This window comes from Ornithorhynchus anatinus, chromosome 18, assembly GCF_004115215.2.
Source record: "Ornithorhynchus anatinus isolate Pmale09 chromosome 18, mOrnAna1.pri.v4, whole genome shotgun sequence".
Lineage (NCBI taxonomy): Eukaryota > Metazoa > Chordata > Mammalia > Monotremata > Ornithorhynchidae > Ornithorhynchus > Ornithorhynchus anatinus.
The window spans coordinates 6,729,521-6,743,716 of NC_041745.1; the positions used below are offsets into that span (position 1 = coordinate 6,729,521).

General features: G+C 52.6%; 1 protein-coding gene across 1 annotated transcript in view; it reads right to left on the minus strand.

Annotated features, from left to right (window-relative positions):
- Positions 1–6,540: 6,540 nt before the first annotated feature.
- Positions 6,541–14,196, minus strand: part of RIPK4 (receptor interacting serine/threonine kinase 4) — a 30,131-nt gene continuing 22,475 nt past the window's right edge. The window contains exons 6-8 of the mRNA XM_001511271.4: positions 13,097–13,197; positions 10,474–10,738; positions 6,541–8,724 (exon numbers count right to left, since the gene is read on the minus strand). Of these exons, the coding sequence (XP_001511321.1) occupies positions 7,550–8,724; positions 10,474–10,738; positions 13,097–13,197 (1,541 nt within the window). The 3' untranslated portion in view covers positions 6,541–7,549. The remainder of the gene's footprint in view (positions 8,725–10,473; positions 10,739–13,096; positions 13,198–14,196) is intronic.

The window sequence follows — 14,196 nt, forward strand, 5'->3', positions numbered from 1 at the left end:
CATAAAAAAGAAAGAACTGGTATTGAGTGCCCGTTGTACAGATGAGGAAACTGAGGCTCAGGGAAGCCAAGCGATTTGCCCGAGGTCGGACAACAGACGAGTGGCGGAGCCGGGATCAGAAGGCCGGTCTGCCCACTCCCCGTCTCGTGCTCCTTGCAGTAGGCCGCGCTGCTTCTCCTTCAACCGAATCCAAGGGTCAGAGCCGGGAGAGTCTGGTTGATTCAGAATGAGTCCCGGGCGACGGCCGCCGCCCACACCCCAACCTGCCACCCCGGCTCCCTCCCCGCACGCCCACACGGCCGTGAGGAAATGCCATTAAGGCACCAGTGATGTTGATGAGGTGCGTGCCGCCCTGCCGGGCCCAACAACTTCCTAAATGATTAGAGTGCCGTGAGTCATCTTGGGCTTTGGGCCCCGGTTCAGGCCAGGCTACGGTTGGGCCCTGGCCCACAGCCACTGGGGCGCAGGGGAGCGGGAGGCAGGCAGATATCTGGACGCAGACTCCCGGCCACTGGGGTAGCCCTGCGAGGAAGGGCCCCGGCCCCGGGGGGAGACGTGGGGAGGGGGAGGGCCTCCCCATCTTGGCCACCGGCCCCGCTCTCTCCGGCTGAAGAACAGAGCGCAGGTGCCCAGTGGGACGATGGGGCTCCCTCCTTTGTCAGAGCTCTTTCTGAAGCCACCTAGTCTGCCGGTAACCATCTGGCACTCGCTCTCCCTCTCTCTAGTTCTCAGAGATCTCCCGTTCTTTCAGGCCATGAGGATTTTGGGAGCCACAGTGTCCCCTGGGACACACACATGGCAGGGGCGATGATGATGGCATCTCTTGTCTCTAACAAGATCTGACGGTTTCTACTTGGGCCCGAAGAAGACCCAAGAGGGTGGCTTTCTGGCCCCTCCCAGACCCCGTCCCTCTAAAATCCTCACCTCCTTTTGCCGGGCTCTCGAAAAGATGGCACTTGGTGTCTCCCGGGATCCTGCGGCCACAGTGAGAGGCAGAAGCTGGGGTTAGAGGCGTCGGGGTTCTGACCTGGGGTGGCTCCGCTGTCTGGCAGGGCTCTGTGGTGGTGAGAAGAAGCAGAGTGGCCTAGTGGAAAGAGCCCGGGGCCTCGGTTCGACCACTTGACGGTTGCGTGACCTTGGGCAAGCTGTTTCACTTCGCTGTGCCTCAGTTCCTTCATCAGCAAAATAGGGATTCAGTACCTGCTGTCCCTCCTACTTAGACTGGGAGCCCCATGTGGGACCTGATTATCTTGTATCTACCCCAGCGTTTAGTTCAGTGCTTAGCACATAGTAAATGCTTAACAAGTACCACATCTATTGTTAATATTTAAGAAAAAAGTGTTGGGATGCTCAACCTTCCTCCCTGCCACCATGGAAAAGAAAGAGTGGGATATAAGGGCAATCAGTGATATTCACTGTCCTCTTACTCTGTTGCAGAAGACTGCACTGAGCACTTGAGAGACTATCATAAAGGGGAGACAGCGGGAGGGAGGCCTCCGGCCTGGCCAGCCTGAAGGGAATTGCTTCCTCTAGACTGTAAGCTCCTTGTGGGCAGGAAACGTACCTCTTTCTTGTCCTATAGTCCTCTCCCAAGCGCTTAGGACGGTCCTCTGCCAACAGAAAGTGCTCAGCAAATATGGTTGACTGACTGACTGGAGGATTTTGGCCTCGCCGGACAGGGCGAGCCTCTCACTTTTCAGAAGGGGGAAGGAAGCAGCCAAGCGGCGCCTCCCTCCTCCGCCCCGAACGATTCTGCTTTCTCCCGGCATGTGGGGAGAGTCGGCCATCCGGGGCTGGGGCCACCACCACCTTGGCCGGATCGAGTTTTTCCGGTCGCCCCGTGGTGTCGATTCGGGGTGACGCAACCAAGAAGGGAGAAGGCGAGGGTCCCCCGGGGAGCTGTGCCACCTCTCTGACCCCCAGCCCGCGCTGCCCCCATCCCTCCTGTCCCCCTATCCGTGTCCGCTTACCTCCCAGGTGTCCACAGTGGATGATGGATTCTGAAGAGAGGAGGAGTAATTATGCCCCCACTGGCTGAGGTGCATTTTACCCAGCATCTGGGAAAGTACAACAGAAGCATGACTGTGGGCAAGTCATTCCACTTCTCTCTGCCTCAGTTTTATTGTCTGTAAAATGGGAATTGAATACCTATTCTCTTTTCCCTTTGGGACAGGGACTGTATCCAAGCTGATTATTGTGAATTTACCCCAGTGCCTAGCACAGTGCTTGGCAGATGGTAAGGGCCTCTTAAATACCACAATTAGTATTATTATCACATTATAGTCCCTGCCCACAAGGAGCTTACAGTCTAATGGGGGCAACAGACATGAAAACACTTACACAGAATGGTGCTTAACTAAAGGCACTGTTCCCATTCTAAGTTGCTTTTGAGACTGGATGAGCAACACTATCTGGAAGCAAATTGGAAATGTATTTGTCAGTCTCTAAAATGGTACCTCACCGCCACTGACTCATTTAATAAGTGTGAATGCCGTCTAGACTGTAAGCTCCTCGTGGGCAGGGAATATGTCTACCAACTCAGTTATACTGAACTCTCCCAAGTGCTTAGTATAGTGCTGTGCACACAGAAAGTGCTCAATAAATGCCATTTTTGGATTGATGTAGAGCCTAAAAGGGCCCCTGGGGATTGGTTGCCAGAACCCTGCTGTCCATCCCCTCCTTCCCTCGCAAAATCTTCCACCAAAGCCTGTAAGCTCGTTATGGGCAGAGAATGTGTCTGCTAATTCTGTTGTATATTGTACTCTTTCAAGCGCTTAGTACAGTGCACATGGTAAGCGCTCAGTAAATACCATTGATTGATTGACTGATCAATGGAGTAGGTAGACAGGATGTCTGCCCTCAAAGAGCTTAGGGTCTCCTTCCTTTCCGTCCCGCCTCCATCTTCACCCCATCCTGCAATAGCCCAGATCTTTAGCTCCGGAAATGCTTCTCCTTTAACGTAAATCTCTTTGCTAATAGATACTTGGGGCTGGAAAGAACCACAAGAGATCCACTAATCCCCACCCCTTCCTCGGGAGGAGCCTATGCTATAAAAGCCAGGCGGGCGTTTGTGGGTTCCCAAAATCAGGCCATGCAAACCTTCCCTCCGATTGCCCTCTGAATCGGCATTATTCCCCACCCCCCGCCCAGATTTCTCCCTGTAGCCCCATCCTCCTCCCCAGCCAGAGAACACCAGGGTCCTGCGCAAACAGCTGCTAAGCATTTGGTACAATGCTAAGCACTCAGTACAGTGCTCTGCACACAGTAAGTGCTCAATAAATACGATTGAATGAACGAATGAATGAGACTCCTTAAAAAGAGGCCAGGAAGGAGAAGATGAGCAGCGGCTGGTCACTGCTTGGTTTCAGTTGGGCCGGGCTTGGCTCGTCTTCCGGGCTGGCCTAAGGCCTCCAGACCCAGAGCGTTTCCAGCCTTTTCTTCCCACTTCCCTGGAAATGTTTCCTGAGGCTCAGGGCAGCAGCGGCAGGGTCAGGCGGGAAAGCCCAAATGAAGCTAAGCTCAATAGTCTCTCCTGCTGCGGTTCTGAGATGTCCAGGTTTCCCAACAGTGCAGCACTGACCAGTCTAACGGCAGCAGGGACTCTGGTAGGCAGTGGCCTAAAGGTCTCGGAGGGGCTTCAGTGGCTGTCCATTGGGCGACCACAGAGAATCTCTTGCCCTCAAACCTTCTGGACTGGAGATCCAAAGGATGGCAGGGGCCAGGACCACACATGGAATAATCACAGACCTGGGAGCCAGGAGACCTCAGTTTTAATCATGGGTCAGCCACTTGCCTGCTCTGTAACCTCGGGCAAGTCACTTAACTGCTCTATCTCTCAGTTTCCTCATCAGTAAAATGGGGATTCAGTCTGTGTTCTCCCTCCTCCTTAAGCTGTGAGCCCCATATGAGACAGGGCCCGTTTGCATTGTTATCTAGTCCAAAGCTTGGCACGGTGCATGGCACATAGGGATTGTCTCTATCTGTTGCCCTGTCGTACATTCCAAGTGCTTAGTACAATGCTCTGCACATAGTAAGTGCTCAATAAATACTATTGAATGAATGAATGAACATACTAAAGATTTAACAAGTACCATACCTAACCATTGCTGTGCTGCTGCATTTTAAATACTCTCCCCACTCCTCCCGTCAACACGTGCGTGCGCCCACTCTCCCCCTCTCATCATCCTTAGTGGAAACAGAACAGCAGCTGCCCTGTGCAGTGTCCCTTCAACTCATGATGACCGTCATTCTTCTCGCCGAGCTTCTCACATTCTTCCCCGCATCCCTCTCTCCCAGCATGTAGCACTTCAGACCTCCTTTTATGCCTGCTGCTCCCCCGATTTTTATTAATCGGCTCCCGGGAATGGGCAGTTTGGAGAATAATTGGTGCTTTTCGGGCTGATATAATAATGATGGGATTTGTTAAGCATTTACTCTGTGCCAAGTAGTGTACTAAGTGCAGGGGTAGGTATGAGATAATCAGGTCAGACAGTCCCTATCCCACGTGGAGCTCATAGTCCAAGTAGAGAGAAGACTCCCCATTTCAGATGAACAAACTGAGACACACAGAAATGAAGTGACTTGCCCAATTCCGGGTCTCGCCATCCAGGTTCAGGCTCGGCCCGCCCTTCTTCTGGGGCCGAGACCGGCAGCCTGTAGAGCCGCGGCTCAGACTCCCCTCCCGGACTGTCATAGATCTGCCCCTTAGACCGTGAGCTCCCTGTGGGCTGGCATCGCAACTGCCATGCTGTTGTATCATACTCTCCCAGTGCTCTGCACACAGCAAGAGCTCAATACATACCATGGAAGCCAGCACAGACGAGCTCCGGCAGCCTGGGGTTGGCAGACTTTTCTCAGCCAAGGACATCCCGTCGGTCTCCGTCCCTCTGCGGGACCTTGAGGGATGGTCAGGGTTGACGGCCTCGTTTGAAAAGGCAAGGAAAGCACCATCCAGGAAGACAGAGTAATTGGCCCGGGAACCCATGAGACTGGGTATCGGCATTGGACAGCGGTAGAGGTCACTAAGGGGCAGGGGGGTCACTAAGGAGCGATCATCTGGCCTATCAGGTCGCTCTGATCACTGGTTTTGCATGGTGGTAATCACCCATCTCAGGGGAGTTTGCACATCTGGACCCTCCTCCCCCATGAGAAACCTTCAGGCTATGGGGGGGGGGGGGGTGTCCCATTCCACTCCTCACAGCTGCACCACCCTTTGGGGCCATTGGTCTGTGACTCAATGTCCAGCCACTGGGAAGGGGGTGGGAGGCCCCGTTACAGACACACATACACACACACACGCACGCACTCTCTCTCTACCCCCCCTCCCCCCACCACCCTGTGGAGCTGGAGAACTGGAGTAGCTTGCCGAGCAAGAAATAAGGGATAAAAGTGGGGAAAAAATATGATTTTGTAACATGGAATGATGAAAGTAATGTTCGCTCCCTTACTGTAGTGCAGACTGTGACTAAAGTGGTATTGGCTCACCGTGTTTGGTTTGGTAACTGCAAAACCAGGTCAGTCTAGCTCTAGAGGAGGGCAGGTCTGCCATGCAGCCCTTGGCGGGGGGGCCAGGTGAGGGAGGAGATCATCTCGTCTCCTCTTTGTTGGTTTGTTCCAGTCCTCTGGAAGGCCCAGAAAGGACAATCAATCAATTATAAGCAGCATCGTCAATTGGAAAAAGAACGGGCCTGGGACTCACAGGACCTGATTCTAATCTGACTTCCACCTGTCTGCTCTGTGACCTTGGGTAAGTCACTTACCTTCTCAGTGCCTCAATTTCCTCAAATGTGAATGATGATTCAATATATTTTCTCCCTCCTACTTAACTAGGAACCCCATGCGGGACAGGGACCGCGTCCGACCTAATTAACTTGTTTCTACCCCATTGCCTAGAACAGGGCTTGAAATAATAATAATGGTACTTGTTAAATACTTACTATGTGCCATCTACTGTACTGAGCACTGGGATAGTCACGAGATAATCAGGGTTTAGGAGTGGGACTAAGTGTGTGGGTAAAGAAGGAGGGAGGGAAAATGGGATGGAGGAGATGAGGTTAATTAGGGAAAGTTTCCTGGAGGAGATGTGTTTTCTTAGGGTCCTGCAGAGGGGGAGAGCAGCAGTCTGTCAGATGCCAAGGGGGAGGGAGTTCAGGGCAGGATGCGAGCAAGCGATCCATGGTATCAGCAATGAGAGCGAGGGACAGTTGGGTTGGTGTTGGAGGAGTGAAATGAACAGGCTGGATTGTTTAGAGGGAGAGGAGCCAAGTTAGGCAGGAGGCGGGGAAGAGCCCATCGAGCGGCTTACGGCCAGGGGTGAGGAGTTCCTGCTTGCTTCACATCTAGAAAGGCTGTTGGCCCAGGTAAAAGGAAGAACTAATTTTCCATCCTCTGCCGGTTCTCAGCTAACTGCTGCTCCTCACCCTCCACTCCCCAAGGCAAAGCCAGCCACCTCTGCCTCTACCTCTGCCAGTATCACTGAGAAGTCGAGATCTCTCGAGCTTCGTTGCCCGAAGCTTCCTTAAAAAGTTAATGCCACCAGAATCGAGCAGTTACGTGCTTTATTGAGATGGATCTTGGAAAAACAGGCACAGGGCATATTAAAACATAGCCAGTTCTAAACAGCTCCAATATTTTCTGTCATAGAAAATATCACGTATACAACCGGTAGAAATACTCTATACACAGTATATTTATAATCTATATATTACACGTCAGTTCATTCCATGAGGACAGACCCAGTGGAGGCAAGTTCTATAATAAACTCATTTCAGAAGGTTTCAGCAAGTTCTGGGTTACTAGAACAGTTAACTAACTGCGGGTTGCTGTCGCATTTCCAACACGCTTCAAGCTATAAACTTTTTGTTGCCTCGTATCACCTTAAAAAAATGTAAAGACATGCATCCATTAATATTGACACTATTGAGTTCTCATAATATATTAGCAATCTTACACTAGTTACAAGGTGGCCTTTAGAGGTCACCTAAGGACCCCCCGCCCAACCCCGGCCCAGCCCTGTCGATCAAGTATCAGCCCATCTTGGGGGGCTGGGGTCAGGAACGGGGCTGCCCGTCCACCCCGCTTTCTCACGGTTTACCGTGGCCAAGGCCCAATGTTTCCTCCGCATACATGGCAGCCTGTGCCGAACTGGGGGTGGGGGGCACGACATCGAAATGATCCAAGTCCGGCACCTAGCTCCACCCGTTCGGCCGATTCGGACGTAAGGACCCAAAAACCCTCCGACCACGCTCCCTTCCGCCGGAACCCCGGAAGCCGGCCCCGTTCCCGGGCCGGAGCGGGGACGACGGAGGGCGGGCGGAACTCCCGTTCCCCGAGGCCCTCGCCTCTCCTCCCTCTCAGCGACGGCTCCGCTGACCCGCAGGACCCGAAGGTCCGCGACCAGTGGCTTCCGGCTCGAATGTTCTCTTGGATTTTGGACCTAGAGTAGACTGTAAAAGACCCCGTTCCCCGGGCCGCCCCTCCTGCCCCCTCGGGGGTCCCGTTCCCCTCCAGGTGTGGAGCAGTAAGACAGCAGGGCCCGGGGGCGGCCCGCCTAAGTGTTCCTGCGCCGCAGCAGGGTGGCCACGGGACTGTTCCCCGGCAGCAGCGGTGGGGCCTGGGCGCCGAGGCTCTGGAGGTTGATGCGGGCCCCGTGCTTCAGCAGGACCTCCATGGTCTCCGCGTGGCCCCCGCGCACGGCCAGGTGCAGCGCCGTCAGCCCTTCTCGGTCAGCTGCGTCGATGGCCACGGCACCGAGCAGCTCCTCCACCACCCCCGCGTGCCCGTTGGCGGCGGCCAGGTGGAGGGCGGTCCGGCTCAGGGGCCCGGCCCCCAGGACGTCGGCCTTCTCCTCCAGCAGCAGCTTGGCAGTGGCCAGGTGGCCGTTGCGCGAAGCCAAGTGGAGGGCGGTGCAGCCCTCCACCGTCAGGGCCTCCTTCTCCGCCCCGCGGTTCAGCAGCAGGCGCGAGGTGCTGGTATGCCCTGTCTCGGCCGCCACGTGGAGGGGCGTCTGCAGGAGCCGGTTGCGGACGTTGACGTCCGAGCGCAGGTCGATGAGGATGCGGGCCACGCGGTAGTGGCCCCGCTGGGCCGCCATGTGCAGCGGGGTCCGCCCGTCCAGGGTCTGGGCGTTCACGCTGACGCCCGGCTGCTTGGCCAGGAGCTTCACGATGGGCAGGTGGCCCTGCCAGGCGGCGTAGTGCAAGGGCAGCCAGTCGTCCTTGCCCTGCGGGCTCACGTCCACGCCCCTCCGCAGGAGGATGCGCACAATGTTCTCCTGCCCGTGCTGGCAGGCCACGTGCATCGGGGTCCGCCCCTCAAAATCCACCTCGCTCGGGGAGGCGTTCTTCTCCAGCAGCAGCCGCGTGCTGCACTCGTCCCCGTTCTGGGCGGCGAAGTGCAGGGCCGTCCACTGGTCCTCGTCTTTGGCGTTGACGTTGATCTTCCGGGCCAGGATGAGCTCCACCACGCTCCTGACCTTCTTCTCGATGGCCACGTGCAGAGGGGTGGACCCTCTCTTGTTGGTCAGGTTGGGGTTGGCGTTGTTCAGGAGCAGCCACTTGACGCACTCCTCCTGGCCCGCTTCCACGGCCAGGTGCAGGAGACTCGATTGGCCGTCGAGGACCAGGTCCACGTCCTGGGGTTGGAGGATCTTCATCAGCTTGCCCGTGTCCCCCGATGTGATCGCCTCTGCCAGCTTTCTCTTGTGGAGGTCGGTGGTGCTGATATCTGGGGGAGAGAAGTACACCCGGCCCTTGAGTCCGTGGGCACCGACTGGGCGTGGGGCTCCGTACTGCACGTTTAGAAAGATAGGGGTAGGACCCTCTGACACCCGGAGACCCTCCCCAGCTGGCAAGCGAGGTCCTCGGTTCTGGGTACGGAGCTTCCTGTCACTTCCCGGGCCCAATCTGAGTTTGAGAGGCGCCCCTGTCGGGAACTACTTTGCACCCCGGAGTCTGTCGGACAGTTGATGGTATTTACTGAGTGCCGACTGTGTACTATGCACTTTGGAGGGTACGGTAAGGTGGTTGGGCACAGTTCCTGTCCTCTAGGGACGTGCAACCCAGGCAGGGAGACAGACTTTAAAATAAATTAGATAAGGGATACAACGAAGTATAATGATCGATACATGAGTCCTTAAGGGGTCCAGACCCAGGGTGAAGCTATGAGAGGCCAATGGGGGAAAAGCTCTCTTGAAGGAGATAGGATTTTTGTAGGGTTCTGAAGATGGCAAGAGTGCTGGTCTGTGGGGCGGGAAGGTGGAGGTCGTGAGCGAGATGGAGGCACGGTAAGATGGTGTTGGAGGAGCGGAGCGGGCCGGCGCGATTGTAGTGGGAGAGAAGCCAACAAAGGGAGGGGGAGGTGAGCTGCTTGAGGACCTTAAAGCTGAGGGGGAGGAATTTCTGTTTGAGGCAGAGATAGATGAGCAACCACTGAAAGTGTTTGAGAAATGAGGATTAGGATGCGGAATGGCCGTTCTTTAAGAAAAGCCATCTGGACAGCAGTTCGGGGAGAGGCGCAGGAAGCTCCAACAGCCCCGAACTCTGAGATCTATAAAATTTCACCTGCCTATACAGAGATGTGGCCAAAGCTGCAGAATTACGGGAAATAAAGACCAAGCCTCAACACGGGCCCTCAGCCGCCTCCTTTTTATAAGGGTACAAAGCGAGAAGCCATTTGGCTGCAAAGTTTGGCTTCAATGGTCCCTATAAACTAGGTCATTCTCCTGTTACAGTGAGAAGGTTTATCCCGCGGATCACTGCAAAGTTTGCGGGATTGAAGATTTTCATCAACAAGGATCTTCTTTCCTCAGATAGGTTCCTCTTTCAGGGAGCTTATCACTGGAAAAGGAGGGAGAAACAAAACAAACCAGATCTTTCTTTTAAAGAATGGAAGTTGGGATGGTCTGCGACCTTGAGCACGAAGCCAGAGAGGCTTTGGGAAGGTGTCTGTCCAATGGGTGGCCTAGTAGAAAGAATTTGGGCCCGGGAGTCGGATCTGGGTTCTGATTCCAGCTTTGCCACTTTGCCCACTGAGTGACTTTGAGCAAGTCATTTAACTTTTCTGTGCCTCAGTTTCCTCATCTGTAAAATGGGGATCCAGTACCTGTTCTTCCTCCCCCTTAGGCCGTGGAGCCTGTGTGGGGCAGGGACTGTGTCCAACCTGTTTAATCTTGTAACTACCCCTGCTCCTGGCACACTGTAAGCGGCTGAAACCACTACCACCATCATCATCTCGGGGAAACTCTGACTTCTGTCCTCTTTCCTCTGTGCTCTTTCTCTAGGGTGCACCGATTAGCAGAGAGAGCGAGAGGGCAGAGAAGGCGACATCACAGCGACAGATGAAACCAAGTCCTCAAGTTTGGAATGCTTCTCCAGGTTGCTTGGCTCAACCCAGCCCCCCAAAGCCCCTTAAGTCCACTCATCCTCCCCACCTTCATTCCTCTTTCCTCCGGGGACCCCCGCTGGCTCCACTTACCACTCACTGAATTCTCTCTCTCAAACGACAGGGATAAGGAGCCCCGAGAGGAAAAGGCAGAATCCACAGAGGACACCCCGGAGAGCCTCTTGCCGCTGCTGGTTGACACCAGCTTCGATTCAGATGAACTCCGGCTCAACTCATCCGGGCCTTCCATCGTCTGGGAAGTCTCCGAATCCAGTTGGGACAACAACTCCGAGAGGCTGTAGTCGGCATCAAATGCTGGCGCGGATGCCCGCTTTGGTGCAGGTAAGGCAGGCATTTCCTGTTTTAAAAAATGAGAGGTAGAGAAATGAAGACCAGTTGATGATGATGATGTTGGTATTTGTTAAGCACTTACTATGTGCCAAGCACTGTTCTAAGCGCTGGGGTAGACATAGAGGAATCAGATTGTCCCACGTGGGGCTCACATTCTTAATCCCCATTTTACAGATGAGGGAACTGAGGCACAGAGAAGTTAAGTGACTTGCCCACAGTCACACAGCCGACAAGTGGCAGAGCTGGGATTCGAACTCATGAGCCCTGACTCCAAAGCCCGTTCCTCACAGGCCAGTGATCTGTGCCCTTGTCAGGGGCAGTGATATTTTTTGGACCTCTGGGGATGGCAGACCATGTAATGTGGTTATGAGGGTGAAACCAAATTCACATTTAACAGGTTCCCTTAAAACCAGTGGATCATAGGAATCGGCTAGTAGATTCAGACTGCAGGAATATAAGAATATTCCCATCAACTGACAATGCAAATCTCAATCAATCAATGGTATTTATTGAGCATTAACTGTGTGCAGAGCCCCATACCAGTATATACAACAGAGTTGGTAGACATGTTCCCTGCCCCCAACAAGCTTACCATCTCAAGACAGAGGCAGACATTAACATAAGTAATTTATAGAAATGCACATAAGTGCTATGGGGCTGAGAGGAGGGGGAAAATGCCAAATGTCTATAAAGGATACAGATTCTATTTTCCCTAGCCACAGGTCACTGATGGCTCTACCGGCCTCAAATGCACCATCACAGAGACAAAAATATGATGAAAACCTGGCCAATGGAACCAATCAATCAATGATATTTACTGAGCACTTACTACATGCAGAGCAGGCCAATGGAACCAATCAATCAATGATATTTACTGAGCACTTACTACATGCAGAGCACTGTACTAAGCTGTTGGGAGAGAACAAGAGAGTAGATAGACACAATCTCTGCCCTTGAGCTACCTTAGAAGGGGTCAGACTGGCAGGGTTTTGAGAAATCTAAATCGTAAGAATTAAATTAGGAGGTACATTAAATATGTGTTACCTGTTCAAAGCAGCAATGCAGAATAATGTCTTTTTTTAAAAATGAAATTATGTCAAATACTATGGTGCAACCTCTTTAGTCACAAGTAGGACGTGCAAAAACTGCTCTTCTTCAGGACGTCACCTCATGTGTGCACATAATCTTAGTCAGTGAAACAAAAGATGACTCAAGAGCAAGGGACCCATTAGGACACCACTGGTAGCCAGCACGGCAAGTAAAGACAACTCGATGTTCTGAAAAGCCACTTCATCGTGACTGTGATAGATGAGTGATGGATTATGGTGTCAAGGGGAAGGAGGCTTGGTTTTGAGATGTTGAAGGAAGAAGCAGACCCTGTCGGGGGAGGATGTCGGGGTGTGTGTGTGTGTGTGTGTACTCACCCAAGAGCTTAGTACACTGTTCTGCACACAGTAAACACTCAGTAAATACCACTGGTTGATTGATCAATAAGGCTTCCCTTCTTAGAGAAGTCCCTCCTCCCGCCCAGATCTGAATCCTTCAAATCTCTGTTGGATATTTTGGTTCACTCCCAAGCAGCACGGGGTTATAGTATTTGAACTGATTGGTTATAGTGCTTTTAAGAGTTACAGTTCAGAGGGTAATTCCTAAGGTGCAAAAGTGCATAAAGCAACCAAGGGTCACGAACAGGGGTAGGAACGAAGATGACTTTTATTAGTGTGAGTCATCATCACCCTCCTCCTCCCCAGGAGGCATTGCCCTGATGTTCACTGTGAACTAAGCCTTCAAGAGAAGTCTTAGGCCTGCTCTGTAATAGATCTCAAGTAAAAAGTGTTGTGCAAAACGCCAGATAAAAGGTTATAAAATTGGGTTATTGCTCTTACTTAACAGATCTGCCCATAATCTTACAGCCTTCAAGTTATTTAAAAAGCGATTTAGAAGTGATCCCATCTTGAACCGATTTCTTTGAAACAGAGTGTGTCTCCTGGCAGCGTTCCATTTTTGCAGTAAAAAAATGGATACATTTATAGAGTATCTTAGACCCAGAAAAGCCAGATGAGTGGCAATCTGGGCTCATTTGTAAGAGGCCCGGGGACAGAAGGAGGAGGAGCTATGCAGAGCTCTCTCCCTCATCACCAGGAGTGCACTTGAGCCCTGACTCCCGAGCCTTCGAGGATTCACCCAAAAAGCCCAAACACCTGCTGAGGTACAGAAAGAATAGCTGCCTTGGTAAGGAGAAGAGCAGTGTGACTAAGGGAACTTGTGAGAGAGGCTGCCCTCATCAGTAGAAAAGCCTCTTTTTCAAAATTCTATCTCTGCATGCACTTGGAAAAAATGTCATTTTAACAAAAAAAAGAATTACCTCTGTTTTTGGCTCATGAGGATTTTTGATGTCCAGCTCCTGAGTCTCCTTGATCTCATCGTCTGGCTTTTCACACAGGTCCTCGGTTTCAGAAGTAATTTCTTTGAAAAGGCCCCAACAAGCTTGGTCATTATTTAGGTTGAGTTTATACACGAATGGCTTCGAGTCATCATAAAAAGCACTCAAACGTAATAACGGTGGCATTCGTTAACACTTATTATGTGCCAAGCACTGGGGTAGATACAAGATAACTGGGTCCCAAATGGGGCTCACAGTAGAAAGGAGAACAGGTATTCCTCCTCTTCCTTATTTGAAGATGAGGGAACTGAAGCACGAAGTTAAATGGTTCCTGATCCCTCCATCTACTTTCCCATCCTGTTCGGGTTGTTGGGCCTCAAGTGGAGATCAATTTTCGAGAGCTGGGGTCTCACATAAGCCTTGGAGGAGAAAAGGACTCTAAGGCTAAGGCCCAGCCAGAGAGAAATGTGAAAGCAACTGTCCCCTTGCGGTAAATCAGGTGAAGTTACGTTAGCAGTAACTGTGGTATTTAACTGCTTTTTAAGGGCCAGATACTAGGGTAGATGCATTATAATCGGATTGGTCAGAGGCTCTGTCCCACAAGGGGTTCCCCATCTAAGGGAGGAAGAGCAGGTATCTTCCGTTTTACAGCTGAGTAAATCGAGGCCCAGAGAAGTTGTGACTTTGTCCCAGGTCACGGAGCAGGCAGATGGCGGAGCCGGAATTAGAACCCAGGTCTCCCGACTCCCAGCTGTGTTCTCTCCCCTAGGCCAAGGCTTCCCCAGCATGCCCCAGTTAAGCTGGGATATGATGATAATTTCACTGTATTTGAAGCCGACTTGAATTTCTTTTATGTTATCACCTGCCAGGACTCTGGGCACCCCCTGCCAGCCTCGTCCCAGCTCCCCATGGCAGCATGAATCACATGGTCTACACAGCCCCCGGCTCAGCTCGGCTTTAGAAATCCCCAGGCCGCTTCCTCTCCCGTCAGTTGGCACCTTCGCCTCCGACCACCCTCTCGGGCTTCACCGTCCCCCTTGGCCGGCTCCCACCCCAGATTTGTTGGTTTTACATCTCGCCTC